General features: G+C 37.5%; 1 protein-coding gene across 12 annotated transcripts in view; it reads left to right on the top strand.

The window, feature by feature from the left end:
- Positions 1 to 19,770, top strand: part of FBH1 (F-box DNA helicase 1) — a 48,843-nt gene that overhangs the window by 25,658 nt on the left and 3,415 nt on the right. For 7 of the 12 annotated variants that reach the window (XM_023734415.1, XM_023734409.1, XM_023734412.1 and 4 more), the window contains 7 exons: positions 3,425 to 3,524; positions 3,619 to 3,740; positions 5,544 to 5,619; positions 6,247 to 6,444; positions 6,988 to 7,113; positions 8,856 to 8,962; positions 19,087 to 19,218. In XM_023734415.1, the coding sequence (XP_023590183.1) occupies positions 3,425 to 3,524; positions 3,619 to 3,740; positions 5,544 to 5,619; positions 6,247 to 6,444; positions 6,988 to 7,113; positions 8,856 to 8,962; positions 19,087 to 19,218 (861 nt within the window). Of the gene's footprint in view, positions 1 to 3,424; positions 3,525 to 3,618; positions 3,741 to 5,543; positions 5,620 to 6,246; positions 6,445 to 6,987; positions 7,114 to 7,505; positions 7,534 to 8,855; positions 8,963 to 19,086; positions 19,219 to 19,579; position 19,770 lie in introns of those variants that run through there. The other 5 variants (XM_023734413.1, XM_023734419.1, XM_023734411.1 and 2 more) reach the window with 5 other exon arrangements.

Genomic DNA, 19,770 nt, shown 5'->3' with positions numbered 1-19,770 from the left:
GAGTGGGATTGCTGGATCATATGGTATGTCTATTTCTGGCTTTCTGAGGAAGCACCATATCCTTTTCCAAAATGGTTGTATCATTTTGCATTCCCACCAGCAGTGCATAAGAGTTCCGATCTCCCTGCAGCCCCTCCAACATTTGTTATTTCCAGTGTCAAAGAATAATATTCTTGATTAGCTGGATAGGCTATTAAACATTCCTCCTTTTTCAAGTACATCTCTGTGTGAGGCTGCATTTTCTTCATATGCTTCAACTGAAACAAATGTCATAACAGATTGAATAGAGATATAAATATGAGAATACAGCTGTCTTCTGTGAAGCTAGGCATTAAAGAGATTTGCAGAAACGTAAAACAGTGCTGCTCTTCACACTAAATTTTTTTTTGAAAATATAGTTGTGTTTCAAAAGATGTTGTTTATGTTCTCATATAATATGGTTATTGTTGAGTTTAAATGAATTAAATATTTTTTTAAATTTCTTTTTAAATTTTAAGTAAAAATTTAGAAATATTTTAAATATAAAAAAATATTTTTTAGTGTCTAATATGGTAAATATAGATAGATCTGATTTACATACATAAAAGCTCCTTGGGGGCCTCAGTAATTTTAAAAGTGTAAAGGGTCCTGAGCCCAAGAGTTTGGAGAACCGTTGCGTTTAAGAAACTCACTACTAGTTAGAGGATATGAGATGTGTCACCTTTTAAAATACATAATGTGAACCTTGAAAACATTAGGCTGAGTGAAATAAGTCATAAAAGGACAAATATTGTATGATCCACTTATATGAAATATCCAGAACAGTCAAAATCAGGTGTTCAGAGACCAAAGTTCATCAGTGGTTATTACCAGAGGCGGGCAGGAGGGAGAGGGTAAGGGGGCCTCATTGCTTTAGGGGATACTGAGTTTTTGTTAAGGGTGATGAGAAAGTTTGGAAATGGATAGTAGTGATGGTTGAACACCATGATGAACATAATTAATATCAGTGAATTGTACATGTAAAAAATGTTTAAGTGGCAAATGTTTTGTTACATACATATGTACGACAATTAAAAAAAATCTGATCTGTGCTATGTTTTGTTATGTTATAGAAAGTCCTGTAGCCTACTTTGTGACTTTATTCTTTTGAATTCCTGTGGTGATTTAGGGTGACATCATCTCAGAATAGTTTTTTTTAAAATAAATAATAGTAATAAGTAGGCTTTATTTTTAGAATGGTGCCCTGGTGGCGCAGTGGTTAACAGCTCGGCTGCTAACAGAAGGTGAACAGTTCAGATCCACCAGGAACTCCATGGAAACCCTATGGGGCAGTTGTACTCTGTCCTTTAGGGTTGCTATGAGTCGGAATGACTTGACAGCGAGTTTGATTTGTTTTTTTTTGGTTATTTTTAGAACAGTTTTAGATTCACAGAAAAGTTGAGAAGATTGTACAGAGATTTCCCTTATATCCACCCCCCCCCACCTATTTTTCCCTATTATTACCTCTTACATTAATATGGTACATGTGCCACAATTAATGAACCAGTATTGATACATTATTAATGAAAGTCCTTTATTCAGATTTCCTCAGTGTTTAACTACTGTCTTTTGCTGTTCCAGGTTCCTATTCATGATACCACATTACATTTAGTTTTCATGTGTCCTTAGGCTCTTCTTGGCTGTGGCATTTTCTCAGACTTTTCTTGTTTTTGAAGACCTTGATAGTTTTAAGGACTACTGGTCAAGTATTTTGTAGGTGCTTGTCTATTGGAATTTGTCTGATGTTTTTCTCGTGATTGGATTGTGGTTATGGTGTTTTGGGAGGAAGGCCTCAGAGGTAAAGTGCCATTTTCATCACGTGATATCAAGTGGGGTACACACTGTTGACATGATTTGTGACTGTTGTAGTTGACCTTGATCACCCAGCTGAAGTAGTGTTTGTTAGGTTTCTCTACTGTAAAGTTACTTTCCCCCCCCCTTACCATACTCTGCTCTTTGGAAGGAAGTCACTATACTAAGATCACACTTAAGAAATGGGGATTTGTGGCCCTCTCCTTGAGGGTGGAGTATCTAAATAAATTATTTAAAATTCTTCTGCAACGGAGATTTGTCTCTTCTCCTCATTTATTTATTTATTCACTCATTTAATATCAGTATGGACTCAGGGATATTTATTTTATACTTTGGGTTATAGTCCACTCAGAATAGTTTTTATAGCAATAAAGCACTGTTTGTTGAAGGCCTAGTTTTCCTTTGACTTTGGTGACTGTATCATCAAAGCACCAAATATTTGATTACCTTAACTTATGAATACATGGAAAAAATAATAAATACCATGAGTTTGGGGAAGAGCAGTATCTTTCCAGCTGGAGTGATTAAGGAAGTCAGGTCTGGGGCTGAATTTTGAAGGGTAGAAAATTATTTTGATAGGGGAAAAGAACTAGCCAAGGCAGGGAAGGTACAGGAAAGGCTCAGGGAATAATGATCATACTTGTGACTGGTTAATGTAGGGCAGTGGTTTTAAAAATTAATGTTGAAAGGCCTCTCAAAGGCAGGGGGAGAAACCCTTCCTACTGTCTTAATCTTTTGTATAATTTGAGCTTCTTTGTAAGATTTGATTTAGAAAAATGGGTAGATTTGTTTAAAAGAAAAATTTACTGTTGGTGTTGGGGAGTAATGGGAAATAAAGGCTATCCAGATTGTGAAGGAACTTCAAAGTGATCTCATCACTTTTTTCCTTATGCATGTTGTTTTTTCTTTGTAGGTAGAGAATGTCTTAAGTGGGCGTGATTCATCTGGCAGAGGTATAGAGAATCGTTTGACAGAGGGAGTAGAGTGGAGGTAGAGACCAAGTAGGTTCAGCATGAAGTTTGAGTTTTTGAACTAAGCTGGTAGCAGTGATAGAAAAAGATGGTTATAAACGTTATAATGGTAGAATTATCAAGATTTGGATTTGGGGGCAAGGGGTAAACAAAAATAACTCGGAGGTTTCATGATCCCACTGCCATAGAGTTGATTCTGACTCATAGTGACCATATAGGACAGAGTAGAACTGCCCGATAGGCTTTCCAAGACTGTAATCTTTATGGAAGCAGACTGCCGCAGCTTTCTCCTTTGGAGCAGCTGGTGGGTTCAAATCGCCGACCTTTTGGTTAGCAGCCTAGCACTTTAGTCACTGCGCCACCAGGGCTCCTTCCTAGAAGTTTCATGATAGAAAATACTATTTTTAATATTTGGGAATAAGACCAGTGACGTTTTGATTACCAAGCTCCTGTTTAGGTACAAGTGGTTTTACAGGTGGGAATTTCCAAATACCCTTTCCTTGTAGAGTGAGTCAGGAGTAACTAGTTGGGTTTGGCAGTGCCAGGACTTGGCAGTGATAGAAATGTGCTAACATACGTCAGGGAGTGTTGCTAACTCCTTTTGTTTTGTTGTTTTCCAACAGAGTTTTAGATTTGGTGTGGAAATAGCTTATGTGGGAGCTACTATCTTGGATGTCTGCAAGAGAGTAAGGAGAAAGACTTTGGTCGGAGGAAACCATCAGAGTAAGGCTTTCAGTTAGTTTGCTTTTATTTGTTACAAAATTCTGTTTTCCTCTCTATTTTGATTTGCCATAGAGTTTGTGCTCTCTCCGAAAAGGTGGCATTAGAGGTGATACAAAAGGGCAAGTGGCCCTGTTGTCCCGGACAAATGCCAATGTGTTTGATGAGGCTGTGCGGGTGACTGAAGGAGAAGTACCTTCAAAGATACATTTGATTGGGGTAAGAGTAAATTTCTCTTGACTGCTTCACGTACAGAAACTTTGCAGGTGGACATATCCATTCAAAAAGTTCAACTTAATTAGGATTTTTATTTAAGAAAGCATTTGAGTTTTTGACTCATTTTCACAGGCTGAGCTGTGACTGAAGTCTTTACCCCTGGCTATTCTGATTATGCTATAAAGTCAGACCTTTAACAGCAGAGGATCTTATCTTCCATTCTTTGAAAAATGAATGCCCTTCTTATCTTTCACTGTATGAATGAGGCTGCTGATAGTTGAGTTTCTACCTGAAAATTTTCTGGTTGTGCGTTGTTCACTGTTGTAAGAGCAACTGAGGTAACAACGCGCTGAGAAACACTAATGTCCTCTAGTGTATTGAGTTTGAACACCTGGGTTCTAGCTCTGGTTCTGTCACTAACTTCGTGTGGCTTGGAGCAAGTCACAACTTCTGTGTGCCTCATTCTCTCCTTCTCTAAGATAAAAATAATGCCTTTTCTTTATCTGTTTCACGGGGAAGTTAGGAGGATTAACTGATATGTGTATGGCATTTTTAACTCTTTGAAGCAATGTTATATGACTAAAATATATTCATTCATTCATTTATGAAAAAATATTTCTGAGGGCTTACTATGTCCTGGGCACTCAATACAGTAAGTGAATCATAAGCAAAAGATGTTATAATTTTTCTCTTTTTTATTACAAAGATTATATAGCCATATTATAGAAATTTTGGGAACTGAAAGGAAGAAAAAAATCACCCATAATCTCAGTATTTTGTATAATAATTTTTATTTTTCCTAATTATTTTTGTCTTTGTCCTTATGGGTATATACTTTTACATAATTATAATTATAGTGTACATAAAAATGTGTGCTATTTTCACTCAGCACATAGCGTATTTTCTTTTATGTTACTGCTTTAATGACTTTACAATATTTCATCCAGTGAAAGTAGCATAATTTAGCTTTTCATTGTTAAAAAAAAAGTACTTTGGAATATCATCCATGTTAGGCATAATGAAAAGTAAGTTCTCTCCCCTCTCATCCATCCATTTATGGCCTATAATATGTGTTGTTATACTTGATTACATCTGGTTTTGAATTATAGTGTATACTTTTATTTTGGTCTCTGTTTTATGTGTCTCTTCTCGAAGAGGTTATAAATCCCTTGTGAATGGAGCCCTAGTCATCTCTTTCTTTTGTGTTAGTGCCTCGTTCTGTGCTAGTGCTGGAGCACACAGTGCTCAGCAGACACTTCTTAGGTAGGATTGGGTTAAACTGTGGTACAGTCAGGCTTTCTCACCCAGGAGCTTACCTTTTAAAATGTAGAACAATTGGGACCTAAAGATAGTCTGTAGTTCTTTCCTCAGAAGAAACCATGGTAAGTATTCATACTCAATACTTTACATTCAGGTACCATTTGTATTCTTTATTGTAATCTTTTTGTGTTCTGGAAGGTAGATTTAAATTGTCCCTTTATTAATGAGAAAACAGAGTACAGCTAGTTAATTACCTTTTTTAAAAACATAGGAAGAGTTTGAGGTAGCAGCCAAAGCTTAGAATTTGATGATGCTGAGGTTCGGGCGGCATTGTAGCCAAGTACTTTGTGCTTGATCAAGTTTTCTGCTTACTGTCTTTATGCTTTGGGTACAGTTTGAGATCTGTTTCCAAGAAATCGTCTCATTTCAAAGTCCCAATTCTACATTTACTTTGTTTTGTTAAAAAAAGACAAACAAAAAACAACAACAACAAAGCAAAGCAAAAAGCAACAAAAAAACAAAAATCCCACCAAAAAACTTTTTCAGGGGATTAAATCATTTGGATTGGACAGAATCATTGATATTTGGATCCTTCTTCAGCCAGAGGAAGAGCGGAAGAAACGTGAGTACCCTGCTGGCCTGGGTGCAGTGGAAGGAAGCACTCAAGTGACAAGGGATGGGAAAAGAGCGGGCTGTTTTCAGTCAGTGTTCTTATTTTCCTTCTGGAGAAGGGTAGAGCTAGTGTTGCTCTTTTCCCATGAAGAGTGGGATGCCTGAGGCCTCCTGTTTTCAGAGGTACTGGCAGTTCTTTCTGGATCTTTCTCTCAGAAGTCTAAGTTTCTTTCTAATACTGGTCCCTTATGCTGTCTTCCCCACCATCTTTCTGTCTGTCTGGTCAGGTTTATACAGAGAAACTTCTGCATGGGCCCCAAATTATAATTTCTCACATTTCTGTATAGCTTTTCTTTTCATGGTTACAGCGCTATTTCAAATCCCTGTGAAGTAGGTAAGGAGTTCAAGGATAGGGTTCTTTATCCTCAGTTTGGAGATGGAGAGGCTAAAGCACAGGTTATTTCACTGACTTGCCCAGGAACACACAGCAAATTAGTGATGTAGTCAGGACTAGAACCTGGATTTCCCAACTTTAAAGCCATTGATCTACTGTGCTGTTGGTTATAAATGTGTAGCTGTTGCCACTGTATTTTAGTGCAGTGTGTATCATGTTAACTTGTGTATGTATTCTCCTTAGAAAACCTCATTATTAAAGACAAATTTATTAGAAGATGGGTGCACAAAGAAGGCTTTAGTGGCTTGAAGAGGTATGTGACTGCTGCCGAGGATAAGGAGCTTGAAGCAAAGATTGCAGTGGTTGAAAAGTATAATATCAGGATTCCAGAACTGGTGGAAAGAATAGGAAAATGCCATATAGAAGATTTGGACTTTGCAGGTAAGGAAAACCGTTCTTAACTTCCCACCAGGAGAAGGAACACATGGTCTTCTGATGCTTCTTGCCTGCATGAAATACACTTGTGACCAAGGATGCCTTTGTTGAGTTATTGGCATTGTTGAAGAGAAAGGGAATTGAAGCTGTTGTTCTTTAGGGGCTCTTTATTTCTGTTCTCCTTCCAAGCCAGTACAACAGGATTTTCTAACCCCAACACTACCACTGTATAACTGTGGGCAAGCCACTCAACCTCTTCTGGGCCTCTGTCGCTTTATCTGTAAAATATAGGAGGTGGATAGTCGCTTAGAGCTCTGGATGTGATTCTGAAATGTACTACTTCTCCTGAAACTAATTTTCTACTTTTTCCTTTATCTTTTATCTGTTTATTTATTTTTGATTGTGGTTTTATTTTTCCCCCCAAAGCTGCATATAGGCAAGAAAATGTAGTTAGGGTTTTAAGAGTATATTAGAAAGCATATAATTTTTTTTTTTTCTTTCTTTTCTTCCTTGTCAAGTGCTCATCTAACCTCTGTGTTTTAATTCTAGAGTACATTTTGGGCACTGTGCACAAAGCCAAGGGCTTGGAGTTTGATACAGTGCATGTCTTGGATGATTTTGTGAAAGTGCCTTGTGCCAGGCATAATCTTGCACAGCTTCCCCACTTCAGAGTTGGTAAGGAGATTGATTGCAGTCTTTTGTTTTAGCCATAAGAGTTCACTGGGGATGCTTCCTCCTGACTACCTTACTTTCTGTGGGATGGTGTGGCCTCCTGGTATGATCCCGCTAGAAGAAAAAAAAAAACACCTCCTAGTCCTAAACTCTTGATTCTTATACTGTGGTTTTTAGAAAAACCAAACCTTCATAGGATTCACCTCTTTAAGGCCTGCTTGTAGGGAGGTTATGTTTGTTGTGGCTACCTAACATGCATCTCTCTTGAGCTTTGGATGTTTCACCATCAGACATTGGGTGCCCTAGCCTCATGAAAACTTTAAAACTTTTATGTAGTTTACTTGCTCACCAAGATGCTTTTTTTCTTTAACTAATCTGCCCTCTTTTTATTAAAGAGACCAGAAAATCATAAAAGATGAAATAGTGAGTACTCTCTCATTTGTCTGCTTTTTTGTAAATTTATACTCAAGGCTAGTTATTAGATTCTTAGTATCGGTGGTGGTGTTTTGGTTTTAAATGTTAGAATAAACCCGTTTGAAGGTTCCCTAGAAACAAATCTGTTAACCATGGATTAAAAATTTGGGGCATAGCGTACATTGGAATGCCAAAAACATAAATACCAAAAATTCCTTGTCTTTGCTAAGTATACTCATAAATGTTGGAAAAACATGGTATTGAGCATAAATTGGAGTCGAGTGGTGAAAGGAAGTGGCCAGAGAGAGAGAGAGATTGACTGGCTTACTTTTTTTGAAGTTTATTTAATTTATAATCTACCACCCCCCCCCGCATTGGTCATTACATGTTTACATACTTAATTTTTTTGGTAACAGCTTTATTAGATATAATTCACATACCATACAATTTACTCATTTAAAGTGTACAATTTAATGGCTTTTAGCATATTCATAGGTCAACTGCTTTTTAACACCGCAGTGTTAGTACTATGAATGAGAGGAGAGGCGCAAAATAGGCAATAAAGACCTGTAAATTTATTTTTCTTCTCTGGTTGTCATATGACAACACAAGACATTTCCAGATTGGACTAGGTAATACCAGAGAGCATAATGAAATGGAAGGAACATAGGCTTTGGAGAGGAGTAGACTGAATGGTGCAAATGGTTAGGCACTCAACTACCAACAGAAAGATTACTAGCCAAAAGGTTGGCAGTTCAAACCCGCCCAGACCCGCCTTGGGAGACAGGCCTGGCCATCTGCTTCTGGAAGGTCACAGCCTTGAAAACCCTATAGAGCAGTTCTACTCTGTACACATGCGGTCGCCATGAGTCGGAATCAGCTCAGTAGCACCTAACAACAACACCAGACTTGGGTTCAGAACCTAGGCACTTGATAAACTGTGGCCTTGTTTAAGTGATTTACCATCTTAGTTTCTTATCAGTCTCACAGGATTGTTGTGAGGATAACTGGGATAATGCATGTACATATTTACCTAGTATATCACATGTGTTGAATAACTAATGAACAGATTCCCAGGATTTACCTGTGGTAGGACTAAATAAAACTCAATGTTCTCTGCCACTAGTCTGCTAGGCTTTTGTTTGTTTTTGGAGTTGGTGCATATAGGAAGATTTTGTGTATACTACCAGCAAATCTTGTGTGGGTTTTTTTTTTTTTTTTTTTGGGTGGGAGGAGCAGGGTGAGAGGTAATAAACATGTAGATAAGAACATAAATTTTTATAAGCAGTCTTTGAGGGTATATGTATTTTTTCCTTTTCTTTCTTTATTAGAGTCATTTTCTGAGGATGAATGGAATTTACTGTATGTTGCAGTAACTCGTGCCAAGAAGCGTCTCATCATGACCAAATCACTGGAAAACATTTTGACTTTGGCTGGGGTAAGAGACATGGATACCAAAAAAAAAAACAAAAAACAAAAAGATCCATTGCTGTTGATTCCTGAGCCAAAAATACTTAAGTCTGAAAACTAAAACTTAAATATTAAAGTTAATATAAATACTCATTTTTTCTTTAGCTATTTCCAAAACATAGGATTTTGTCTAGCAGGATGATTTTAAAGTGCCATATCGTACTGTTCGCTCAGGGAACTGAGAAATATTAGGAGCTGTAGAGTCGAAGCATTGCTGCTAATGGCTTTATACCTTGTGGCGGGGGCAGTACCCATTTTTTAGTAAACAGTGGTTAGAGTCTCAGTGTTGTTTAGTGGTGCTAAGACAGAATGCTGGTACTCATAATTGAATATTTATTGAGTACTTTCTAGGCACTGGGGGTATAATACCAGGTAACAGAAATTCCTTGCCTTCATAGGGTGCACGTTTTAGATGAAGAAACAAACCCTAAGTTTGCTTAAACAAATACGATTTCTGTCTACATTTTTGAGGAAGATAATATTAGGGTTAAAAAGGAAGAAACTACAAATAAATGCTCTATTTGACCTGTCACAATGGCAAAGCCTCTTGCATAAGACTGATTACCTTGCATTTTTATTGCACTTTTATCTTTCATTTCTCGTTTGTCCTTTTTCCTCCAAGCCACTCTGATGTAGGTTTATTTGGCTGTAAGAATGTTTCTGGAATTTGAAATCAAATGTGTTCCCAAATCAGTTTTTCTTCACCTGGGCCTCACCATGTGGTGATTGCATAAGCATCAGAACTAGGAACTGAAGCCCTTTTTCTTTAGCTGCATTTTTAGTGGCACCTGGATCACCCAGTGAAGGCTCAAGAGATGGTTTAGAGCAGGGATCAGCCTTCTGTAAAGGACCGGTAGTGAATATTTTAGGCTTTGCAGGCCATGTGATCTCAGTTGTTAATAGCAGGAAAGCAGTCACAGACAATATCTAAACAAACGAGTATGGCTGTGTTCCAATAAAACTTCATTTACAAAAACAAGCACTGGGCTGCATTTGGCCTACCAGCTGCAATTTGCTGACCTCTGGTTTGAGATAAATGTGACTTTTCTTAATCTCCAAACCAGTACCCTAGGGAGTTAAGCAGAATAATAGTTTTTGTGTACAAATAGTCTTAAGAATCACCTGAGGATCTTGTTAAAATGTAGATTCTGATTCAGTATGTCTGGGGTAGAAATGCAAATTCTCAGCAGGGGTTTGAACTGGAATGAACCAGGTTGAAGCTCTGGTCAGAATGGAAGGTAGTGGTAGCCAGGCACCATCTAGTTCTGGTCTCAGGCTAGAAGAGGCCGTGGTTCATGTGGGCTATTAGTTCTGTGGACTCATTTTTTTCTTTGAGTCTGGTTTCCTTCATTCTCTTTTGCTCCAGATGAGTAGAGACCAATAGTTGTATCTTAGATGGCTACTCACAAGCTTTTAAGACCCCAGATACTATTCACCAAACTAGGATATAGAACATTATCCTTATGGACTATGTTATACCAGTTGACTGAGTTGTCCCACAAGACTATGGTCCTGAGCCTTTGAACCCAGTAAACCAATCCCCCAAATTGTTTGGTTATGTCTGGGAAGTATCTGTAACTGTGCCGCCTATGTGTTTTATAATGTATATGAATATATATGCAGCACACACAGACATGTAATACATATGTCTACAGATATACCTATGCATGCACACCCATATACTCACGTGTGCCTTCCTATACACATATATATGTATATATCTACCTATGTATCCACACACGTTTTTTTGGTTGTTGTTACTGTTGCAAAATTGTGTTATAGCATTTACCAAAATTGTCCCGTGTATTTCTTACTGTCATCATTTACCTTGATCAGGATGTGCAGACTTCACCCATATTGTATATTGCCTTTCCCATCACCAAAAATAACAAGTGTCTACTATCTAAAAAATGATTCTGCCTTCCTCCCCCCCATTCTGTTGCTTTCTGTGTGTATACCTATTCTTGACTTTTTATAAAAGCAAAACAATACAATAGTTGTCCTTTTGTGATTGATTTATTTGACTTAAGTTTCTTAATTTAGAGTACTCCAGGACTCCTACCTCTCTCCCCACTTTTTAATGCTGCTGACTTATTGCAGAAACTGGGTCAGTTGTCCTATAGAATGTTCCACGTTCTAGATTTGCTTCCTTGTGTGGTCATATAACTTATTCTGCTATCGCCTACCCTGGGTTTCCTATAATAGGAAGTTAGTCATAGAGGCTTAATTAGGTATGGGTTTAACTTTTTTGGCAGGAGCACTCCAAAGGTGGAGCTGTGTGCTCTGTATTGCATATCAGGCGGCTCACAATATCAGGTTATCTCCCTTTTAGTGATACTAAATGGTTCGCCTTTTTAGTAGACAGAGCTAGGAAACCTGTATTTTTATTATTATTGTGCTTTAAATGAAGGTTTACGGAGCAAATTAATTTCTCATTAAGCAATTAATACACGTATTGTTTTGTGACATTGGTTGCCAACCCCATGACATGTCAACACTCTCCCCTTCTCAACCTTGGTTTCCCCATTACCAGCTTTCCTGTCCCCTCCTGCCTTGTTGTCCTCGCCCCTGGGCTGGTGTGCCCATTTAGTCTCATTTTGTTTTATGGGCCTGGCTAATCTTTGGCTGAAGGGTGAACCTCAAGAGTGACTTCAGTACTGAGTTAAAAGGGCGTATGGGGGCCATACTCTTCCGTTTCCTCCAGTCTCTGTCAGACCAGTAAGTCTGATCTTTTTTTTTTGTGAGTTAGAATGTTGTTCTATATATTTTTTTCCAGCTCTCTCTGGGACCCTCTATCTGTATATAAAAAAAAAAAAGAAAAAAGAAAAATCGAGAGTTCATGTTGATAATTCTAATTCAGTTTTTTTTGCTTTTTAAAAAAGCTTTTCATTGCTAAATATGACACAAATACAGAGAACAACGTAAAACGATATACAGCTTAAAATTATCTTAAGGTGAACATCCAACCAGATCAGGAGGTGGAATTCGCCAGCATCCCAGACCGCCTGTCCAGTGGCTCCTCCCAATCATTGCTCTCTCTCGCTCTCCCTCTCCCCCTCCCTCCCTCTCCTTCCCTCCCTCTCTCTCCCTCTCTCTCCCTCCCTCCCTCCCTCCCTCTCTCTCTCTCTCTCTCCCTCTCCTGAGAGTAACTATAAGAGTAACTACCATCCCAATTTGTATTGTAGCCATTTTCTTACTTTTTCTCATAGTTTTTTACCAGATGTGCACTGCTGACAATATGAGTACTAAAAACAAAATGTATTTGGTACATGCTCCCTTCATTCACTCATTTTTAAAAAAGGCTGTACTGTATCTGCATTGTCAGAGCCTTTAGCCCTTGACGTTTATAACTCTCATTAATTGTAGTACTACAGTCCAATTCAGGTTTAACATTAAAGGATTTTTACTTCCTTTACACTTGAATCTTTTTTCTTACACTGAAAATCTTGGATCCTAATAGTACTTATTAACTACTTATTTATATTATTCTCCTATATATAAAGTTTCACAGTAATACCAATATTACTATGAACAGAATAGTGAATGGAATTTAAGATTTCCTAATCACTCCATTTCTCCCACTAATGATGTATAATCAAAATATATTCTAAAGTCACTTGAAATAAATATTTTTTTTCCCTCTGTGGTTTTATCACCAATTTGATATACAGTTAGATGTATTTGTTTGTTAGCAATCTCTACAGGGATTGCTTTGCTTATTTTTTATTTATTTATTTTTGAATATGTAAAGCACATTTATGTTTTCACAGTGAAACCTTTGCAACAAGGTGTATTCGGAGAAGTCCCCTGTCCCCTTCAGACTAGTCTCTCCCTCTACCACTGGTAGCTAATTTTTAAGTTAGTTTTAAGTTTATCCTTCAGTTTTTTTGCATGTATTAGTAAATATGTAAATTCTTATTCTTTTTCACAAAGGTAGCATTCTAACTATTCTGTACCTTTTATCACTTAATGATATGCATAGAAATCACTCTTTATCCGTTCATAGAGCTCTTTCTCATTCCTTTTTACAGCTGAATAGTATTTCACTGTGTGGATGGACCATGGCTTATGTAGTCCCTCAATGATGGACACTGAATTATTTCCAGTCTTTTGCTTTTAATAATAATGCTACACTGCGTAACCTTATGCATGAATCATTTTGTATTATTGCTTGTGCATATTTGGGATAAATTTCTAGAAGTGGAATTGCTGGGTAAAGGATAAATGCATATGTGATTTTCCTAGTTATTGCCAGTTTTTTCCCAGAGGTTATATCACTTTAAGAGTCTCCCCAGTTATGTATGAGAATTAAATAGGCTTTTCAAAGTTAATTGGAAGTGTATCAGTTGGTTACTGTACACATTTTATGGGGAAAGTGTGCTTTACCCATAGAAGAAAAGAAAATACATAATCAAGAGAAATACTTCCCTTTTGCCAAGGCTGGGGAAGGAAACACCTGCCTGCTTACAGGGGTACTCTGAGGAAGCCTAGAAATACTTTCCATTTTTGTGAACAGATATTTATAAGTCTGATAGACTTTGCTTGAAGGGAAGTTCTTCTGCTTTTTCTTTATCACAGCCTGTATCATCACAGATTAATAATTTAGAGGATATGAAAGCATGTTGTGAACTGTAGAGTTAAGCTTGGTGGCATTTTAGAGACTGAAAGCGAGTCGTTGTTTTCTACTACCTAGAGCCATCAACTTGTGGTCTCCCCTCTAACCAAGAATAGATCAGGCAGCCTCGTTTTCCTCTGACCCCCTTAGAAAATACAGCTGGCGTGATCACCAGAAGGCTTTTTGTTTGCATGCTTCTTTAAAGTTTGAGGAAGTGAAGGAAATCATTGTACTGTTGAATTATTAAGTGACACATGGAGTTATGCCAGTTGCTCAAAAACAGCCTCTCAGCCTCCCAAAATCTTAGAGTCTGAGTTCAGATCTCACATGCATATCCTTAGAACAGTGCCCCTAGCACATAGTTGATGCTCACTGTTTGTTGAATAGGTGAAGGAAGTATCTTCCCCTTCTGTGCCTGGTCTTTTAACTTTATTTAAAGAAGCAGCTAGCAGGGTAAAGAGCAAAGGCTCTGAAGTCAGACTGCCTAGGTTCACATCCCAGTTCTTCCATTAACTACCTGAGTGATCTTGAGTCAGTTACTTAACCACTCTGTGTCTGTTTCCTTATCTGTAACACTGGCATAACGATAATAACTGCACCTCAGAAGAGGTGATGAGAGAAGGATTATAATGAACTGATGAAATGACTGCATTAATATTACTTGGGAAAATCTTAGGGGGTACTCAAAGGTGGTTAATGGTCTTTGAGATAGCTCCAGGAGGGAGGTACTGAGGGGAGACCTAACCATTGAGAAGGATGAGAAGAGCTTTGTGGTCATGGTATGTACTCATTCATTCAACAGTAATTGTTGAGCACCTTCTACAGAATAGAAGTGCTTTTGAATCAATTGCTTCCTTGTCACTTAGCTTTGCATCGGAAGATTATAGGAGAGAGAAACAAAGAATTGATATTGCTTGATGATTAAAATCACAGACTGAATTTAGGCAGACCTGGGTTTGAACCCCACATTTGCCACATTCTAGCTATGTGATCTTTTGCATAAGTTACCTAACTTCTCAGTTCTGGATCCCTCATCTATAAAATGGGGATGGTGGCAATGTCATCCTCATGAAGTCATTGTTGAGGATGATTATGTGAAGTGCTGTATGTGTGAAGTACCTTACTCCTAGTAAGGAGCCAATACGTTTAAAAGTAAAACAACGTAGCATTATTTAAGGAGGGAAGATGTATGTGGTGATGTAATGTGCCTTTTGAGTCCTGGAGGCCAGAGGTCAAAACAAAGTTTTTGGTTTTGCTATTCCCCCTTGTGATAGTGTTTGCAACAGCTCTTCCATCTTGTGGTAGTGTTTGCAACAGCTTATGCAGTTTGATGGAAGCCCCCTAGCAATTACTTGGATGATGTGTTTCCTGACAGTTACTGGTCTTCATACCTGTGCAAGTATTGAACACCCAAGCTGTCACTGAAGAGGGAGGGTGGCTTGATTGATTGACTCACCTGTTTATTCAGTTAACGAGTATTTGATTTATAGTATTACATTCCAAGCATTGTAGTTAGTACTACGGGGTACAGATAACAAAACAAATAATGTGGTCACTGATCTCATGGAATTTGCAGTCGGTGGGGAGTATTAGGCAGTTTGAGATGTAGCAGTGAGCTTTGGGGAGAATGCAAGTCTGCCACACTTACATGTGTTCTCTCATCACACTTTTGGGCCAGTTGGTTAGTTCTCCTTATCACTGTCTTTTTAACAGAGCACCAGTAACTGGTTTTTCAAATGAATTGTCTGTACAGGAAGATTTATTTCCTCCCTTAAGCATGGGATTTTAAAAGTTTTTGTTTGTTACGGGATTTTAAAAGTTTTTGTTTTTTAAGCTTTTAGCAATGGTTAGACTGTGGAATGATTCTAACATTTACTCAAATGGTTTCCCCCCCCTTATCTTAAAGATCCTATTTATGAGTGGAAATTGATGTTCTCCCCAAAGAGTAAATTTGGGGAGATTCCCTATAAGGTTTTTATTTTGGTGGAATTTTATAAATTCTAAAATTAATATGGAAGAACAATGCCTAAGAATAGACAAGTCAAGGAAGATGGAGGTGTGGGGACTTCTGGCTGGGTATTATAACTTATTATAAAGTGATAGCAATTAAAGCAGTCTGGCATTGGTGCAGGAAGAGACAAAAAAGATCGATGGAGCAGATTAGAGAGCTCCCAGGTCTCACGTGGGTGTATGAGAATTTAGTGTATAAAAAGATGATATTATATAGATTGATAGGGAAAGTTAGTAAGTAGTGCTGAGGTAATTCGCTTTCCATATAGAAAAAAGTGAAATTAGATTCTTGCCTCATACCGTTATAAATTCTAAATTGATTAAAGATCTAAATGTAAAAAATTAAAATTTTTAGAAATATTAGGAAAATGCCTCAAAAGAAAGGTTTTCTTAATGAAGATGACATAAAAATAAGAATCATAAAACAAGTAAATCTGCATCAAAATGGAAAACTTCACTGTGATAAAATAATAGCCCACATTTAATTAATCCTTAAAAAATATCCTTTGAGATGCAGTTATTGTTGTTGTCCCAATTTTACAGACAAGCAAACAGACACAGAGTGGCTAGGTAACTGACCCAAGGTTACACAGGTACTGAGTGGAAGAACTGGGATGTGAACCTAACAGTCTGATTCCAGAGCCTTTGCTCTTTACCCTGTTAGCTGCTTAAATAAAGTTAGAAGACCAGCCACAGTATGGGAAGAGATACTTCCTTCATCCATTTAACAAGCACTGAGCACTAGCTGGAGCCCTGGTGGCACAGTGGTTAAGCGTTCAGCTGCTAACCAAAAGGTTGGCAGTTGGAATCCACCAGCGGCTCCTTGGAAGCCCTCGGGGCAGCTCCGCTCTGTTGTAGAGTCACTATGAGTCGGAATCACTTGATGGCAAAGGGTTTTGGGTTTTGAGCACCAGCTATGTGCTAGGCACTGTTCTGAGGATATGGCAATGAACAAAACAGAAATCTCTGTCCTCCTGGAGCTTATGTAATTGCAGGAAATATGACTGACAAAGGTCATAAAGAACTACAAATTAGTAAGCAAGAGACAACCTGATATGTAAATGGGCAAACGATGTAAATAAGTTCACAGAAAATGAAACCCCAGTGGCCAGTAAACATGTTAAAAAAAAAAAAAAAAAGATAATGCAACCTCTCTAGTAATTAGGGCAATACAAACTAAAATAATTAATCAGATTGGTAAAACTGAAAAAGTTTGATCATTTAAGTATTGGCAAGAATGATGGGAAGAAGGCACTCTAATATTCCTGGTGGAAGGATACATTTCACATCTTAAGTGAGCACCAGTTCTTAAATTGTGGTCTGGGGACCTTTTAGGGTGTCGACATGGTCAAACTATTTTCATAGTACATATAATTTTCATAATACAGTGAAACGTCTGAGAGCCGGCACTCGATGGGACTGCCTTGTTTTTCTGGGTCTTGCAAGTTTTCCACCTTTGACGGGGTGCAGCCTTACCACTTTTCTATCACTTGTTTCAGTGGAAAATATTTGAGTTTTCCTTCTTTTTCAGGTTTCCACCTTACACAAATTTTGGCTTTCGCAGATTTTACTGTAATACTAAGATGTTATTCACCCTTTCACTCTGTTGCTCACACAAGTGTGCATTGGTGTTTCCCAGAAGCCACATGACATGTGATGTTGCCACAGATTGACTGCAAAAGCAGATGTGGGAATCCAGCTAGACATTAAAGAGATTTGCAAAATGTAAAACAATGCTACTCTTTTCTCACTATTATTTTTATTTTTCATTTTTGGAAAATATAGTTATTTTTCATAACAATATTTAGGTTAACGTAATGGTTTATTATTATTTTTAAGTGAATTAAAATTTTTTAAAATTTAGAATATGGTAAATATTAATAGATATAACTCATATAAACAAAAGCTCTTTGGAGCCCTTAGTAGTAGTGTAAAGGGATCCCAAAACCAAAATGCTTGTGAACTGCTGCTCAGAGCAGTGCTTTTTAAAGAGCAGATGGCAGTTCATTAGTGATTTTTGAAATTAGTGGGTTATGTCAAGCTTTAAAAAAAAGTGAATTAGAATAAAATCTAAAAAAAACCACAGTACATTACATGTAAGATTAGGTAATATAACTTTAGTTGTGTGTGTGTGTAGAATTGTAATGTTAAATGGGTTTCCTGATAAATTTTGAAAGCACCAGCCCTAGAGAAACTCTGGCTTGTGAGAACAGGGAAACGTACAAAGATACTCATTGTTGCAATGAGATAATTTGCAAACAGTCTAGATTTCCAAAAAAAAGGAAGTGGGTAAATAAAATGTGAAAGATTAATATGATGGAATCCTATATAACACTTTAAAGAAATGAATTAGATGAGAAGAAAACTAACAATGGAAATAAATATATATAAAATGATACTTTTATGTTCTTGGAAATGTTTGTGAATATAAAGTTATTTTAGAATGAATTGGAAGGGATACACACCACATTTATGATTCTGGTTGCCCCTGGGGAATGGAATGGAGATGACAGGCAAAGGGGACTTCAACAAAATCTATCATTTTATTTTAAAGAAGAATTTCACATAGTTATCATCTCATGGTGGATAGATGAGTGTTTATATATTTTCTGTTCTTTTTATAGCAAGTTGGTAGCTCCTGCAAGAGGAAAAACCAAATAAATCAAAATGTTGGACATAGATTGTGAAAAAATCAGTCAGTTATAAACCAGAAAATATGAAATCATAATCATTTATTTGATCAGCAAATTTATGGTCCTGCTAGTGGCAGGTGCTATGTTAAACTTCTCAGGGGCAGCAGCGAATCAGACATTGGAGTCAGAATATTGTGACATTTATAGTCTAAGAGGTAATGAACATTATATTGGATGCTCACTGTATGACAAGCACTGAGCACTTTCTATGTATTGTTATATTTCTTCTTCACAACAACCACATGAAGTCAGTACTGTGGTATCTGCATTTAACAAATAAAGAAACTGAGGCTTAAAGAGGTTAAGTAGTTTGCTCAGTAGTGTAGCCAAGGCATGGGAAGATGGAAATATTCAGGGGTGATTTGGGCAAGTCTTTTTAAGGTCTTCTGTTTCAGCTTACCTGGGCTGTAAAGTGAATATACAAGTAACTTTTTAAACTGTTCAGTTTGGGACAGGTTAGCATAAGAAAACCCAGAAATAGTCCTGAAATGTTATTGTAGTTTTGCATGTTTGTCCATTAAACCTCTTGTTTTTAAAACCAGCAATTTTGTCAAGAAGTCGTTTAGACTGCTTTAAGTGTCTTCTCTTAGAGGTAACCTTAAGGGCAAGGAATAGGTAGAGAAACTAAGGGAACACAGAGCAGTGAATGCTTTACTCATTCTAGGACGTAAGCAGTATCTAAAAAGTGTTTAAAGTTCCTTAGCTGTTAGAGTTTCCAAGAGAATGTAGCATAGGTATTCCTATTAATTCTCTTTCTCACTCTTTCCTTCGCAGGAGTACTTCTTACAAGCAGAGCTGACAAGTAATGTTTTAAAAACAGGAGTGGTTCGCTGCTGTGTGGGGCAGTGCAACAATGCCATTCCTGTAGACACTGCCCTCACAATGAAGAAACTCCCCATCACTTATGTATGTGGTTCTTGGCAGCAACTTTAGCTTTATATAGAGTTTAATTCAGTCCTTTAAGTTTTGTTGCATGTGAGCTATGGATTGTGGATGAGGGAGGTAAAAGAGAAATTTGAGAATTCCTTTAGGATGTATTAGAGGTCTTTTATATGTAAGGCATAAGAGATGTAAGATCTACCTATGTGTTATAGACAATATAGTCAAGAGTCAGGTCATGTAGTATGGACTGGGAGTGCTAAAGCCTTATGACAAGATTGGATTGTGAGCAGACACATAAGAGGAGAGCTGTTTACCTGCTTAACTGAGGGCTCAGTTAAGCTTTCCTTGTTAAACTGACTTGATAAATTCTGGTTTCTGCTCTAAGGGAATTTGATAGAGTTGAGTTTACCCTAGATGATGGTGCCATGGGAAGTGTTACCTCAGAGGGTTTGCACAGTCTGAAAACATTAGGTTAGTAATGCCAATCCCTTGGCAGCTATTACAGTAATTCAAGCTTCTTAATGGAAAATCCTTGTTCTTTGGTTGTTCCCCTTACCTCTTTTTCTTATCCATCAC

This window comes from Trichechus manatus, unplaced genomic scaffold, assembly GCF_000243295.1.
Source record: "Trichechus manatus latirostris isolate Lorelei unplaced genomic scaffold, TriManLat1.0 scaffold00067, whole genome shotgun sequence".
NCBI lineage: Eukaryota > Metazoa > Chordata > Mammalia > Sirenia > Trichechidae > Trichechus > Trichechus manatus.
The sequence above is the reverse complement of the archived record's forward strand: the minus strand, read 5'-3'. Positions and strand labels throughout refer to the sequence as shown.